This window comes from Polypterus senegalus, chromosome 15, assembly GCF_016835505.1.
Source record: "Polypterus senegalus isolate Bchr_013 chromosome 15, ASM1683550v1, whole genome shotgun sequence".
Taxonomy (NCBI): domain Eukaryota; kingdom Metazoa; phylum Chordata; class Cladistia; order Polypteriformes; family Polypteridae; genus Polypterus; species Polypterus senegalus.
In genome coordinates, this window is record NC_053168.1 from 113,932,523 (window position 1) to 113,950,224 (window position 17,702).

At 38.4% G+C, this 17,702-nt stretch overlaps 1 protein-coding gene across 3 annotated transcripts in view; it reads left to right on the forward strand.

The window, feature by feature from the left end:
- Window positions 1-17,702, forward strand: part of invs (inversin) — a 202,741-nt gene that overhangs the window by 116,759 nt on the left and 68,280 nt on the right. For all 3 annotated transcript variants that reach the window (XM_039737489.1, XM_039737491.1, XM_039737490.1), the window contains 2 exons: window positions 14,620-14,800; window positions 15,181-15,290. In XM_039737489.1, coding sequence (XP_039593423.1) covers window positions 14,620-14,800; window positions 15,181-15,290 — 291 coding nt within the window. The remainder of the gene's footprint in view (window positions 1-14,619; window positions 14,801-15,180; window positions 15,291-17,702) is intronic.

The following is a 17,702-nucleotide window of genomic DNA, read 5'->3' on the forward strand; positions in this document are numbered from 1 at the left end:
CCTGGGCTAAGGAGAAAACAAACTGGACTGTTGCTCAGTGGTCCAAAGTCCTCTTTTCAAAGGAAAGTAATTTTTGCATTTCATTTGGAAATCAATGTCCCATATAGTCTGTAGGAAGAGTGGAGAGGCACAGAATCGAAGTTGCTTGAGGTCCAGTGTGAAGTTTCCACAGTCAGTGATGATTTGGGGAACCATCTCATCTGCTGGTATTGGTCCACTATGTTTTATCAAGTCCAAAGTCAGCGCAGCCATCTAACAGGAAATTTTAGAGCACTTCATGCTTGCCTCTGCTGACAAGCTTCATGGAGATACTGCTTTCATTTTCCAGCAGAACTTGGCACTTGCCCACACTGCCAAAAGTACCAATACCTGGTTTAATGACTATGGTATCACTGTGCTTGATTGGCCTGCAAACTCGCCTGATCTAAACCTGTCAAGTGGAAAATGAGAGACACCAGACCCAACAATGCAGATGAGCATCCTGGGCTTTCACAACACCTCAGCAGTACATCAGGCTAATTGCCTCCATGCCATATCACTTTGATGCAGTAATTCATGCAAAACGAGCTCTGACCAAGTATTACGTGCATACATAGACATATTTTTCAGTAGGCCAACATTTCTGTATTAAAACTCATTTTTCATTGGTCTTCTGTAATATTCTAATTTTCTGAGATGCTGAATTTTGAGTTTTCATTACCTGTAGGCCATAACTAGCAAAATGAAAAGAAATAAACACTTGAAATATACAGGTGCCGTCATAAAATTAGAATATCATGACAAATTTGATTTATTTCAGTAATTCCATTCAAAAAGTGAAACTTGTATATTAGATTCATTCATTACACACAGACTGATGTATTTCAAATGTTTCTTTTAATTTTGATGATTATAACTAACAACTAATGAAAGTCCCAAATTCAGTCTCAAACCAAGGGGGTGCGAGGGTAAAATGAATCGGGAAGCGCTGATATATATGTATGTATGTATGTATGTGTATATATATATATATATATATATAAATAGTTTTACTGTGAAATAATGCAAAGAGTACGCAACACGTGTTTCGCCCTAATTTTGGGGTCATCAGGCGTACACAATCAGTGCACCCCCTCTCGGGAATTGAACCTCGGACGTCGGCGCTAGAGGCAAAGCCTCTTCCATTGCGCCACTGCATGTGGTTTGTCTATTTGAGAGTATGTAGATCGGAGAAGTAGTGTGTTAAAGAAGTTATAAAAAAGAAAAGTAAACATTTTAATAATAACGTAGCATGATTGACAATGTAATTGTTTTGTCATTGTCATGAGTGTTGCTGGCATATATATATATATATATATATATATATATATATATATATATATATATATATATGTAACTTGGTTTACAAGTGTTTTGCAAAACAAGCAAATATTTTTAATAAATTTTGACTTGATAAATGAGCGATGCCTTGCAATACGAATAGTATGGATACACTGTCTGCTGAGCGTCATGTGATCACAACTGAGCTGATGGTTCTTATCTCTCTCGTGCGCGTCTCTCTCTCTCTCTCTCTCCGCTCTCTCTCCTTATCTCGCTTGTGTGTGTCTCTCTCTCTCTCTCTCTCTACTCTTCTCTTGAGGGCAATCGTCTCCTATTCTCCGTCTGAGTCTGTGTGCCTCACTCATATAGTCAACATCCGTACGAGCGTATACTGTTTACTACAGCATTGTGACTGTATGTGTGTGTGTGTGTGCGCTGTGAAGTGCGAGTCCCCATCTTGCGCCCCAAAACACATAGCTGAGTCTCAGTACTTTAACAACACCAGCTTTATTCAGCTTGAAACAGCAACAGCTCTGTTATTTATTGTAGTGGGATCTTTATAATGTTCTTTGTATCACCCATCGACGACAGGCGCTTATAGCATGTCTGCGATCTTTTTGGATGCGCTTATATGGCAAACTGCTTACAGTGCTGGGAGACTACGATTACTTTGGGGCCCTCTTCCGCGTGTCGTCCCATTGGGTGGAATCCCACATGAGTTTAGAAACTCACTCACACCAGCCATGATTCTTTTTAAAGGTAAAGTGCAGGTTAATTTTTTTTATGTATTTTTACTTTGTTTTGTATTAATCATTTTTATATGAATAGTTTTGGGTTGTGGAACGAATCATCTGAGTTTCCATTATTTCTTATGGGGAAATTCGCTTTGATATACGAGTGCTTTGGATTGCGAGCATGTTTCCAGAACGAATTATGCTCACAAACCAAGATTCCACTGTGTATATATATATATATATATATACACAGTGCATCTGGAAAGTATTCACAGCGCATCACTTTTTCCACATTTTGTTATATTACAGCCTTATTCCAAAATGGATTAAATTCATAAATATTAAATTAATAAATATTAAATTAATTAAATACATAAGTATTCACAGCCTTTGCTCAATACTTTGTCGATGCACCTTTGGCAGCAATTACAGCCTCAAGTCTTTTTGAATATGATGCCACAAGCTTGGCACACCTATCCTTGGCCAGTTTCGTCCATTCCATTCCTCTTTGCAGCACCTCTCAAGCTCCATCAGGTTGGGAAGTGTCGGTGCACAGCCATTTTAAGATCTCTCCAGAGATGTTCAATCAGTTTAAGTCTGGGCTCTGGCTGGGCCATTCAAGGATATTCACAGAGTTGTCCTGAAGCCACTCCTTTGATATCTTGGCTGTGTGCTTAGGGTCATTGTACTGCTGAAAGATGAACCGTCACTCCAGTCTGAGGTCAAGAGCGCTCTGGAGCTGGTTTTCATCCAGGATGTGTCTGTACATTGCTGCAGTCATCTTTCCCTTTATCCTGACTAGTCTCCCAGTTCCTGCCGCTGGAAAACATGCCCACAGCATGATGCTGCCACCACCATGCTTCACTATAGAGATGGTATTGGCCTGGTGATGAGCGGTGCCTGGTTTCCTCCAAACGTGACGCCTGGCATTCACACCAAAGAGTTCAATCTTTGTCTCATCAGGCCAGAGAATTTTGTTTCTCATGGTCTGAAAGTCCTTCAGGTGCCTTTTGGCAAACTCCAGGCGGGCTGCCATGTACCTTTTACTAAGGAGTGGCTTCCATCTGGCCACTCTACCATATAGGCTTGATTGTTGGATTCCTGCAGAGATGGTTGTCCTTCTGGAAGGTTCTCCTCTCTCCACAGAGGACCTCTGGAGCTCTGACAGAGTGACCATCGGGTTCTTAGTCACCTCCCTGACTAAGGCCCTTCTCCCCCAAACTCTCAGTTTAGATGGCCGGCCACCTCTAGGAAGAGTCCTGGTGGTTTCGAACTTCGTCCACTTACTGATGATGGAGGCCACTGTGCTCATTGGGACCTTCAAAGCAGCAGAAATTTTTCTGTAATCTTCCCCAGATTTGTGCCTCGAGACAATCCTGTCTCAGAGGTCTACAGACAATTCCTTTGACTTCATGCTTGGTTTGTGCTCTGACATGCACTGTCAACTGTGGGACCTTATATGGACAGGTGTGTGCTTTTCCAAATCATGTCCAATCAACTGAATTTACTACAGGTGGACTCCAGTCAAGCTGCAGAAACATCTCAAGGATGATCAGGGGAAACAAGATGCACCTGAGCTCAATTTTGAGCTTCATGGCAAAGGCTGTGAATACTTACGTACATGTGATTTCTCAGTTTTGTTTTTTTTTTAATAAATTAGCAAAAATCTCAAGTTTATTTATTTTCATGTTGTCATTATGGGGTGTTGTGTGTAGTATTCTGAGGAAAAAATGAATTTAATCCATTTGGGAATAAGGCTGTAACATAACAAAATGTGGAAAAAGTGATGCACTGTGAATACTTTCTGGATGCACTGTATATGTGTAAATTTTTTTTTTTTTTTTTTACCAAACCTACTGTAGTTTTGTAATTTCTATATTTTTCCCAAAGCACAGAATCTGGACAATAACAGTTCACTTAATTATCCCAGGATTCCAATTAAAAACATAAGCTAGCTAGAGCAAAAACCTGCAGCCACAGGGGGTCCCCAGAACTGACATTGAGAATCCCTGCTGTAGGGGATCAGTGTTAATTCTGGTGGCAGTGCGTATAATGTTCTGATCATGGTCAGCTAATGTATCCCTCAAATGAAAATATTGCAAGTTTATTTTTCTTTTTTTTAATATTACATTTATGAAAGTTCTGTGCATGGCTGCCATAGCTCTGTGATTACATGGTGGTCTGGCAAAGCATCATGGGACGCTGAGTGAAAAAGGTTTGTTTAAGTCAGCCGCACAGTGAATTTGCTGGAAAATATTCAGTGAACAAGGTCACCACCAGGCACAGCATGTTCATTGTGAAAAACACTTTGATGAATTTCATAGTTTGCAGTTTATTGTATTATTTCTTGCCTTTATTTATTTGCTATATTTTGTTGAATTCTGCTTTTAGAATGTATTTTGGGACCAACTTGCAATGGGTTCAAATTTAGGGAAATCCACTTTTGCTCATGGGAAAATTAGAGCATTTTGTCCTGGTTTGTTATCTATAGTGTCATTTTCTATAATGTTTTTACAGTTTTTTCTCCCTTGTTAATGCATTTTTGTGAACCCTGGAGCTTGAATGCATTTTTTTAAATACATGCTAGTTATTGTTAGGCCTGTGTAGGCCACAGCCTACAAGTATCAGTTTGGGGACTTTATACTTGTGGGTGAGACTCTTCTGGGCTGGCCTGCTGTTACTTATTTTGGAGGTTTCACAACTTTTCACATTGTCTGAATCACTAACCACACTTCTTAAAAAAGAAAGAACAGTTTTTGCGTACTTAGTTATTTTTACTAAGAAATTTGGAAAAGTAATGGGAGTAGGTCTGCCCACATAAATGCAAGTAATATTAATGAATGTCCACTGTAGTTCAAGTAGGTTAAAAAAAAGAAAGAAAGTGGAATTGTGAATGTTTATGCAGCAGACAGTCCTGCTGGAAGATAAATGTGGTTTACCTTGAGAGTAGAGTCAACTTCACACTCAGCTCAGGTAATTAATAGTGTCTTTCAGGACATTCTAATGCCAGGTAACAGTTTTAAGTGGTTAAAATAACTCCTTTGTGAACATTTGCATTGCCAGGCCACAAAATGAACATTTTACTACTAATGGCATTGATAAAAATAATAAGAATAATAACAGCAATCACTAATGCCTACTTTTGCCAGGAATGAATTAAAACAGGGGCACTTTTTTCCCTTTTAATTGTTTTAAGGCCTCAACCAAATCATGTCAGTTAATTGATTTCCAAATTTGTGTTTCTTTTAAAGAATTAAATTAAAATGCAGACAAAAGGATATTCTCTCCAAACTTACTTTTTTGCCCCAAAAGCAAAATTGTCTTTTTAATTAGAATTTAGCTTTGAGGAATTAAGTGGATGGATTTTCTTCCCCCCTTCACTGTTTATTTGCTTTTATTCTGGACCAATAATTTTCCTCAGCTTGTTAGGCACTGACTCCTTAAAGAATAGTAGTGATTAACAATGAAGTAATGATGCTGCGTGTCATTTAGCATCAGTTCAATTATTCTCAGTTTTCCCTGGGGTTAATGGCGAGGAGTGTGCTGCTCGTCGGGGTTTGGTGACCTCATGTCCTTTTCAACATTCTCAGTTAACTCCTTGCTGGCACATTTTTAAATTATATGAGGCAAGATACAGACTCCCTGATTCCCCCCTTCCACTCTTCATTACCACTCAACAACTGCAAATCCTGTGTCCACCCTCTATTGCTTCCCACTATCTTTTACTTTTCACCCATAACATACAGGTCCATTTGAAGTGATATTTACTATTTTGCTTTGGAATGATTTGAATATCAAATCTTTTTCCAAGCCTACTGCTTTTGTGCTGTCATTATCATTAATATTATTTTTTCTGTGTACTTCATTCATTAGGCATGCCTAGCTGATCCAGTTAGCAATTCACCCAGTAGGTGTAGTGCAGATTTCGTAGTGGACATCCATCTTGTACTGTACTAAGCACATCAACCAACATGCAGGAGATTGCAAGTTTGGTACCACTGGATTTTCCAAGTGCCACAACATTTAAATACAGTAACATGAATTCTAAAACTATTGAGAATGATTTAAATAACATCAATGAAAAGGAACATTTAATAACAAGATATATTGTAATAAACCTTATTGTGTCTGTGATGATGCACATCCATAATCCAACAGTCATTTTTTAAACAAAGAGAGCGTGAGAAACAATGCAAACTTACAACCACTATCGTTTTTCAGTGTCCATGTGCATGAGTGGACATCAGAAAAGCTAGAAATTGCACTGTATGTTCAACCTTACAGCACACAACACAATGAAACCAGTATATACTGTACTAGCTGTCCCTTGCCACTCTGCCCACAAAGTAGTGAAACAGAACAAACTGTAAAAATCAATTAAAAAAATTATAATAATTTGTATTGAGAAGAATTTATTTTGATAGCTTTCTTAATCGAGGGCCTCTTGATATACAATATTTTTGGTTTTGCTATTGCAGTGAGAATGTAGCTGTGATCTCTTTGCCAAAAAAGTAAAAAATTGGCAAGGTATCTCTGGCCAAATGGAAGGTAGGTACGCTCCAACATCAAACGTTGCCACTGTATGTGCTTGTGTTCATCTCTGATGGAAGAGCATCCCCTGCGTGGGGAGAAGAGCACATGGCTATGATATCTCTGCCAATGAGCAGGTACCATCTAAAACACACATAGCTATGATCTCTCTCTCAAAAACATGAAATGTTAGTATTTAACAAACTCTAGATAATGTCTGCTGAACAAACTGGTATCGCTAGCTAAGCAGAAGCAAGGTACACTCCAACACGTGGCAACAGGCAGACCAACTTGAACAGAGGCTGGCGCGTCAGTGAGAATGGTCCCGCCTACCCCTCTCCTTGGCCTGCAGCCTATCTCTTGGAGTTGCGCAAATGAATTGGCACCACCACCGATCTATAATACTTAGCGCAATATCAAACAGAATGTTCAAGCAAATTTTAGATAAAACCCAATCAAAATCTGTTAAGCAGTTCTCTCATGAAAAGCATAGACAGACAGACATTTGATTTTTATATATATATATATATATATATATATATATATATATATATGTGGAACCTCGGTTTGCGAGCATAATTCGTTCCGGAAACGTGCTCGCAATCCAAAGCACTCGTATATCAAAGCGAATTTCCCCACCATAAGAAATAATGAAAACTCAGATTATTCGTTCCACAACCCAAAACTATTCATATAAAAATGATTAATACAAAATATAAAGTAAAATACATAATACAAATTAACCTGCACTTTACCTTTAAAAAGAATCATGGCTTGTGTGAGTTTCTAAAGTCATGTGGGATTCCACCCAACGAGACAACACGCGGAAGAGCTTCCCAAAGCAATCGCAGTCTCCCAGCGCTGTAGCAGTTCGCCGTATAAGCGCATCCAAAAAGATCACAGACATGCTATAAGCGCCTGTCGTCAATGGGTCATGCAAGGAACATTATAAAGATCCCGGTACAATAAATAACAGCGCTGTTGCTGTTTCAAGCTGAATAAAGCTGGTGTTAAAGTACTGAGACTCAGCTTCGTGTTTTGGGGAGCAAGATGGGGACTCGCACTTCACAGCGCGCACACGCAATGCTGTAGTAAACAGATATTGACTATATGAGTGAGGAACACAGACTCGGACAGAAAATAGGAGACGATTGCCAAAGAGAGAGAGAGACGCGCTGGGCGAGCGAGCGAGTGAGCGAGATAAGGAGAGAGAGAGAGAGAGACGTGCTGGGCGAGCGAGAGAGAGAGACACGCTGGGCGAGCGAGCGAGATGAGAGAGAGAGAGAGAGCGCTGGGGGCGAGAGAGAGAGACACGCTGGGCGGCGGCGAGATAAGAGAGAGAGAGAGAGAGACGCGCTGGGCGAGCGAGATAAGGAGAGAGAGAGAAGAACCATCAGCTCAGTTGTGTTTACATGACGCTCAGCAGACAAAGTGTATCCATACTACTCGTATTGCAAGACATCGCTCGTTTATCAAGTCAAAATTTATTAAACATTTTTGCTCGTCTTGCAAAACACTCGTAAACCAAGTTACCCGTAAACCGAGTTTCCACTGTATATATATATATATATATATATATATATATATATACACAGTGAACCCTCGTTTATCACGGTTAATCCATTCCAGACTCTACCGTAATAAATGAATTTTCACGAAGTAGGATTCTTCATTTATAAATCGAATATTTTCGCAGTTAGAGTATAGAAAACCTGTAAATCTACATGCCATAAATTCTAAATACGTTTTCTAACATTATTAGAGCCCTCTAGACATGAAATAACACCCTTTAGTCACCATTACACTCGTTTTACCCAATATATTACACAAAATAAGAGAAAATAAGACATATTAGACGTTACAAATATCATATTACTAGGCGCACTCGCCTTTTAAGGCGACGACCTTTATCCTCAATTTTTGTGCGCTCCATGTGTACATCAGGCATGTAAGTGTAGGAAAAGAGAACATCAAAGTGCCCATTCATAACATCTCCCGAAAACCTAAGTTTTTTTTTTATCCCCTCAAGTGCCTGTCCAAAGTCGTACAATGTCAGCCCGAATCTGTACCGCTAAAGATGGAGTTTCATGCACTAAATAAGCTATAGATGACAATAAGCAAGCACCATCTCCCCTGATTTACTACGCGGTGAGGCATTTGTACTTCATCAACATTAATTTTTTCCAGAGACATAATTTTGTCTATTTTTCCAGCGCATCGCGCACAAAAGCAAGGGAACAATGAGAGCACCAGAACTCTGCTCACATTGCGTCGCTTCGTACCTCAAGCAAGTAGTAAGTCTGTAATAAGCGGAATACCGCTACGCTTTGCACTCATGGGACGGAAGGACAATCCTGAACGCTTTTATATAGTAGATTATTTTACTGTACATTTAATTGCACACAAACACACACAGTTCTTACACACAACCACTAACCTATGAAAGCACGACCTCAGTAGGAGAGTCTTCAGAGGTGGTGCAGTATCTTCAGCAGGTGCGTTGTTGTCTTCTTCCGCTGAAGGAGTACCAGGAGTAGGCAGTGGGTGTCTGGGTGCGCGGCTGAAGAACATCTTGATAGTTAGTTGCTGGCGCTGTCTTTTCATATGTGTGAGGAGGCTTTTGTAGGGTATTACCATCTTTAATCATATCCAAGAGTTTCACCTTCTCCTGGATAGTAAGCATCGTCCTCCGGCTCTTAGTTTTATTGTCAGAAGGCTTAGAAAAAGTAGCACGTTTAGGAGCCATCGTGGGGCTTAGATAAAAGTTCTCAGAAAGCGCATGCGTAGTGACGTAAGCGTTTATGAGAAAAAAATCGCGATAGAGTGAAGCCTCGAAAGTCGAAGCGTGATATAGCGAGGGATCACTGTATATAGATAGATAGATATATAGATATAGATATATCCAGATATATATATATATATATATATATAATATATATAGAGAGAGAACTACAAACTAGTGCTGCATAAAGCAGCTAAATGTAAGAGTTGGTAAATCTTTTACTTGGGCCTTCCAAGTGAAGGAAACATGAGTTATTAAAGTCCTGCTCAGAATGTTACAAGATGCTCAAGAAACATTTCAGCTTTGCAGCAGTGCCCCACATGTATAACATACCTCACGGGCAGTTCTGTTATGATCATAACTCTGTGAATAGCCGCCATTGACCGAGTTCAAAGATGCAACATTTTTGCTCTCTGTGTAATTTGTGGTCATTGTATTTGTAGAACTGCATACTTTTTACTTGGATTTGCTCAAAAACACTTGGAAGTTAAACCACATGCAATCGCATTAATTCAGGTAATAGAAATGTATTTCAGCAGCATTTAACTAATTAATTAATTTATTTATTTTTACTTGGCTTTAAGAATACTTGCAACATTTGAGAGATAATACATTTATTTTTATTTTTCAATCAGAGAACACAGAAGTGAAGTGTTTTGCTCATGGTCACATAGTGTCAGTGTTAAGTTTTGAAGTCCAAAGCCTTAAACACTACATCACACTGCCTGCCTAATCTATTGCATCACATAAATAGGTCAGTCTGACCAGATAATTTTTCAAGAATGTATTGTCAGCATTTTATGACTATGAGACAGATGATTAGAACAAGTGTTTGATTTGAAGTACATGCATTGTTTAGCTTTAAATTAGATGTTTTATTAGTATGTGCTTTTGATGTCTTTCTGATTACGTCATCTTATCAATTGTCTTGTTTTAATCACCTTTTTTTCCAAATAATAGTATTCATAACTACACCAATACAGTACAGATCAGTATGCATTAAACCTTTCCAGTCTAAAATAACACCTTATAGAGAGATTCCACATGGCAATAATGCAGAAAGGTGCTGAAAGTGATTTCCAGTCACAAGCTGAGAGCAACACCTTGAAGAGGTGTTTCTCTTAAGGCATTAACACCCAGATCCTACCCAAACAGCAACAAATACAGTTCAAAATAGGATGCAACTCTCTGTAATGCTGAATAAATTAATGAGAGAGGACCAAGAGAAAAGCCTAGTCAAATATTGGGCCAGAATTGTAGAAAGAAATTCTAATAGCAATGCGAGTGAAGCCTAAACACTTACCAAAAGTTGAAGTGGTAAAGCCAGAAAGACATCTTGAGAAACCAAATAAATTTTAACCAGAACTCCTAACCAAATATGCCAAGTTTAGCTTGGATAATTAAGGGATGCACATGCTATAACCTTTATACATTGCCACAATAATGTCTCATGCAGCACTTCCTTCTGGGAAAGGTTACCATGGCAACAGCCAATCCAAAACAACATAAGATGGTGGTGCTGACAAAAAACAAAATGGCAACATGATATAATGGTAGACTAAATTTCAAGTCTTTATAGGGATCTCCTAGGATGCAATAAATATTACTATTGAATTTGTTGCTTAACAAAATATATCTTTAATAAAACTGCTTCAATAATTTATTATTAAAAATTAAATCAATTCTAAGTAAAATTTCAGGAGGAAATGAAAATAGCACATGAGGTGAAGCAGTTAAGCACTTAATTTAATATACTGCATTTTTATCAACAGCCTATTGTGCTGTTGATTTTAAATGACAGTACACTAGACAAAAGCAAAAAGGAGTTAAAACAATATCTACAAAACAGAGCAGTTGTAACAGTTTTGCATTTATTTAATTTGCATGGCTTTTAATTATATCAGAAGTGGCTTAGCATATCACAATCTAATATTTGCTGCTGGCAATGAAATGGCAGCTTTCCACATCTGCAAGCATCCATGGTTAAGCCCTGCACTCAGCAGTTACATATAAAAAGTAGTGCAGAGAAGCAAATGCAGCAGGAGGATTTGGTGTTTACAAATAATTATCTTGTGTTTTTTTATTTTTTTTATTTTAAAAGCACAAGTTAGCATATTGAATATACAGTTCCCTTTGGATGTATTGCAACAACAAAGCCTATTCATTTTTTTTGCCATCCACCGAAGACGTTTGAGGTTACGATCAAATGGTAAATATGAAACAACAACTCGTAGTTTCAGCTTTTAGTTTGTAGTATTCGTATCTTACATGTGATAAACAATATAGAAAGCAGCACCTTTTGGAGAAGATAACCAAATTTCTTAGGGGAGCAAAAGTATAGGAACATGAGACTGGCAGGTGTTTTTTGTAACCTAGTAGATAATAATAATAATAATAAATATCTCTGAATCCGAACTATTAGTTTTAGCCTTGGGTTTTACTTGTAAAGATTGTGTTTGTTGGTTAAAAGGATAAACCAACATGAAGACCTCAGAGATGTCAAAGGGGAAAAAGCAGGCCATTTTGAAGGTAAGAAAAGAGAGAAAATCAGTCAGAGGCATTGCCCAAACACAGGGACAAGACAACAATATGGAATGCTCTGAAAAAGAAAGAAACCACTGGACTACTGAGCAATGATCAGAAAGAAAGAAAGAAAGAAAACCCTTAAAATGTCAATCGGTGATATCACCAGCAACCTCCACAGGGCAAGGATAAAGATTTCAAAATCTGCTTTTCAAAGAAGACTTTGAGAATAAAATACAGAGGTTTCACCATAAAATGCAAACCACTAATCAGTTTTAAGAATCGGAAAGCCAGATTTGAATTTGGAAAAAAAAAAAAAAGTACAGAGCTGTGACACAGAGTTTGTGGAACAAGGTTTTATGGACTGATGAGACCAAGATTTACTTCTGCTAAAGTGATGGAAAGACCAGAGTGTGCTGGAAGATGAGATATGCTAATGATCCAAAATATACATGCTTATCTGTTGGGCATGGTGGAGGTAGTGTCATGGATTGGACTTGTGGAGCTGCTCCTGGAACAGGCTCACTAATCTTTTTTTGATGATTTCATTCATGATGGTAGCAGCAGAAGGAATTCGGAAGTCTGCAGAAACATTTTGTCTGCCAATTTTCAGAGAAATGCATTCTATTTAATTGGGGAGGTACTTCATTATTCAGCAAGACAATAACCCCAAAAACTGCCAATTCAACAGAGGATTTAATTGGGGGAAATAACTGGAAGGTTTAAGACTGGCCAGGATAATAACCAGATCTTAACCCAAATGAGCCTACCTTTCACCATCTAAAGAAGAGACTGAAGGGTAAAAACTGCCAAAACAAACAACAACTGAAAGAGGCTTCAGTAGCAGTCTGAAAAAGCATAATAAAAGAAGAAACCAACCATTTTGTGATGTCAGCGAGCCAAAGGCCTGATACGGTTATTGCAAACAGTACAAGACCAAATATTGTTTATTTACTTTAAGACTATCTGTTCCTATACAGTTACTTTGCTTGTCTAAATAATGTTTGGCCTACTACAAAAGGTGCCATCTTCTGTGTTGTTTTAAACTTCTAGCTGTCACTACCATAGAATAAACACTGAAATTCTGAACTGTCATCTCATACTCATCTTTTGATTTTAAATCCAAATGTCTTCAGTGTATAGCAAAAACAAATGAATTGACCTTGCTGTTCCAGTACTTTTAGCGGGCTGTATATTCTCTTTGAACCAAGCCAAAGGGCTGAAGAAAGTGTCACATTCAGGGAAATTACTCCAGGTACAATGAGAGAATTATTTTACTAACCAGCAGAAGAGAGCCATCCTCAGTAAACAGTATGGCCAAAGCTCAGATGATTTGGCTACAGTCGTGATTTAATTATTTGTATTGTTGATTGGTAAGCTGCAGCATCACTGGTGAATAAGCCATTGTAATCCAGAAAGGGTAACAACATGTTTTTCTGTAGCACTTTTTCATACAAAAAGTGTAGTTTAAAGAATCAAATGTGACAGAGCAGTATGAACTGGCTGACAGTTATGAGAATCTTCACATGTGCTGTGAATAGCTGGCAGCATTGGTCTATGACAGTGCAAACTGCTGCTCCTCTAAAACAAACCAGTAAAAGTCAAGGCCTCCAAAACATGAACTGAAGTTTGACATATATGAAAGTAGTGAAACATATGTTGCTAGAAATTAATAATATGACTAATGGCTTTGGTTTATTGATTGTGTAGCTCTGATATTCATTAAATAAAATTCAAAATTTATAACGCTAACAGCATGCACCATATGATCAGCATTTGTTTTTTTAAGTTCGTCTTGAACTTATTGCATAAGGGAAACAAAGTTATGTTGACTTCACTGTTCCAATTCCTAAGGGCTTATTCCTTCCATTTAGTAACACGTTCCTTATAAATGCCCATATATGCATACTGGAGCTGGCTGACACCAGTCATGTAATGTAGGTATTACTGTAAATGTATATTAAAAGTTGTTTATTATTTAAAGGAAAATAAACTACAATGTTAATAAGGGGTTGAAAATATTGACTGAAAATCTCCTTTTCCACATCTTTGTGAATCATATTGTCACTTATTAAATCTGTTTTATAATATTTGAAGGTAAACTCTAACAGGATATAAAAAATAGAAATGTGGTCTGTAAGGTGTGCAAATGTATAATTGAGAACTGCTTGGTATACCTTTATAATCTAACCTAAAACAATTAAATACTACCGATACGTTTTAGAAATATTTGAATTTCACTGTTAAATCTACCTTTGCAGTGTAAATTGTGTCTGTATCTCTAAAATATACATATTTTCCTTTACATGGAATTAAACACATGTCTCACTGACCTCAGTAAAAAGATTCAGCATATTGGGACTCGAAAGATTCAAAATATTGTTTTTTCAGAAGTTCTGAAATAAAAGTGAAACTAATGAAATAGCAAGAATTCAAAGAAAAAAATGTCTTAAAAGTGTGCATCCGGAAAACCAAACACGGGGGTTGGCGAACAAAGCGAGTTTAAAGAAACAATCACAAATGAAATAAAGTTACTCTCTAATAATCGGTGCAGTCAGGTAGCCATTATAGGATGTAATACATTTTTGCTAGATAGTATGATGCCTGATACTGTCAAGAGTACTTCTGCCACAAACCCTTGCCAGGTTTTCAGGAGAAACTCTCTAAAAGGAGAATCTGTGACCAGAGCTGTGTATGAAATAATGCAGTTAGTTCACATTCACATACACATGCTGTGTTCTTTCCGAATAGGAAGCAGCTCCCACGGAGTCTTTGCTCAACTGGCAGGATTATGAGGGTCGGACTCCTCTTCACTTTGCTGTGGCGGATGGTAATGAGGCTGTGGTGGATGTCTTGACCTCCTATGAGGGCTGCAATGTAACATCTTATGACAACCTCTTTCGGACTCCACTGCACTGGGCAGCTCTTCTGGGTAAGATTTACCTTCTTTTTAATGCATTTCCTTTTATTGTGTGCATTTTGTTAAGTTTAATCTATTTCGACTTCCCACGCTAAACACTTTATAAACTGCACTGCGCCAATTTTCTCAAATTATTTGTGCCCCACTCTCTTCTTGAAACTACTCAGTGTTTTTGCCGACCTTTGATCCCCATCTCAGATCACCTCACATTAAACATTCATTCTACATCTTTCTGTGCCTTCTGGCTCTAACACACCAAATCTTCAAATTTCTGACCCTCTGATTGTAACAATTTTATACGTAACTTCTCTGTGTCACCCTGACAACAACAGATTAATATGAGAGCACACTGGACATTTCTGCTTTACTAAAGTGTCTATTTTACATTTAAGGTCACGCCAAAATTGTACACCTTTTGTTGGAGAGGAACAGGCCAGGCACAATTCCTTCTGATAGTCAGGGAGCCACTCCTCTGCATTACGCTGCACAGAGTAACTTTTCGGTGAGTAGTAATGGGAAAGAATGATTTTATAGGCCATTCTGCAATTTATGAAAACCAAACAAAGTTTGGGATGGAGCCTAGGATAACTGGATTAAATGCTTTTGTGAAATAGAGAAGAGTAAGTGGTCACCTTTTATGTATGGACAAATGAACAAGTCATGTTTTATTTAATTGTTTTATTATTGGTTAAGAACTCGTTGGGAACATAAAGATTTATTTATATTTCTTTTTGTTTGCATCACATTACCCATATGATAATCCCTGTCTTACATCTTTGTAAAAGTTGTTGATTTTTCCTTTATCTAGACTTTTCTGGGTTGTTGGGCCCTAGCTCCCAAGAGATAGGCTTAGCTGTGAATCAGTGCATTCACAAATATCTCTTTATTTTAGTAGTACTGTTTCTTTAAAATAATGCTATATATAAAATATTTTTAATGTTTTACTTTGGATTTCTATTGAAGGTTTAAACTGGGAAGTTCCTTTTATCATATACTTAAGTAAAGGTATGACAAAATCTTTCTACGCTGAGAAATTTCTTCTGCCATAACTTGGTTTATATTTAAGTGGCATTTTAGTATTAGAGGCACTGTTGTAAAATTATAAAACAATTTGGTTGTCTTAATTCAATTTTCAAATACAATCTACTGATATTTTCTTTCCATGCTTACCATCATCTCCATACTGCATATCCAGCTGCAAAAGAGGAGCATTTAGCTGTTGTCTTCACAGCAATTAACAGCCCTCCTTGAGCCTTGGAAATTTCTTGCTCCTGTTGTGAATTCATGATTCTACTAATGAGTGGGGGAAAAAAGGTTTCATAAAATAAAGTACAGAATATGAGGGAGTGTGTTTAGTGATTACCAGTACTAACATGCTATCAAATGCTTATTTTATCTGTAAGCTTTTATGTGAGAAGCCTGAATAAAGTGATATTGCCTCACCCACTGTCCTCTCCATCACAGTATACTGTACACTGCCATTCATGAAGTGGTGTAACAACAGTTTAATTGGCGATATCAACTAAAACATTTAAATAACAATGGCTAAGGAGAAATGCATGTAGTGATCAGAAAAGACACTGCCTGGAGAATGAGGGATAAAGGATAAAACATACTGTAGATAGAAATTGAGTAATTCCACACAAGTGCATTAATTCCCTGAGCTAACTGAACATTGTGCATTACAGCATGCTTTGTGGTGTGTGTGAAAATGTGGGCAAAGCTTTATTACCAGTAATCCTAGCTAGCATTGCAGGATGATGAGATATTGGTAGCTTTGAAGCAGGGTCGACTGTTAGGTTTAGCTTAGGTATCAGGGACATTGAATGGTGGCTTATCTTTCTCATGTGGCTTGGTGGCCTAGAGAGATGTCTCATTAAACTTGTGAATAACAGAAAATCATTATGAACACGTAGTTAATTTGCAGTTACAACTACAAATATGAGTTTATAATGAACATACTGTGGACGTGGCCCAGACACAGACAAACCCCACACTGTCCTGGCCACTCAATGCCTTCTCTTTGGGCCGCCTCCACTCTCCTCTCTTGCTTTATCCTGCTTCCACCCGACTCCAGCCTCGAATGAAGGGAGACGGCCCCTTTTATTTCACCCCGGATGGACTCCAGGTGTTTCCCGGCACTCCTCCCTGGACACGCCCCAGTGTGGCGGAAGTGCCGGATGTTCTCCCAGAAGCTCTCCGGGTGTCCCTTCTCCTCTTCCCCCCAGCACTTCCTGGTGTGGCAGAAGTGCTGAGGTCCAGGGTCCCCAAGGCATTGGGGCACCCCCTGGCGGTGACCATGGGTCCCTACAGGGTTGTGCTTCCAAGCCTCCTACCCGTGACCCCCAAAGCAACCAGGATGGTGGCCCCCACGTGATCCAGGGTGGGCATAGACCCTCTTCTGGTCCTTCAAGGCGTCCCGGCCGGGTCGTTGCCCCAGGGCATCCCTGACAATACTGATTTAGAGAGCCCACAAAAGTGACTACAGAGCAGAGAAGAAATGCATCTGTTGATATTTTCTCGCCTGTAAGTCTAAGATTTTAAAACCAAAGGGTTAAGCCAGTGGCAGAATGTTATGCATTTTCCAGGTATGGTTTGAGTGTATTACAGTGTTTCAGAATTGCTAAAACACATTTCCTCAAGCTTGTTACCCTCTTCTCAAAAAAAAATCTAAAATAAAAACACTGCATTTACAAAACCTTGGACTGGTCTGAAACAATGGACTCCAAACCACTTTGTCTTTACTCAAAAACCAAATGTGGCTTTCGGATCACACACAAAGCCAGTCAATATATAAACACTACTGAGCATTCATTACACACTACATGAAAAAAAAATAGAAAACATTGCCAGTCAAAAGTGTTCACAGCATTAGTGAAAAATGCTTATTGTTGCTATGGTCTGCTCCGTTTTC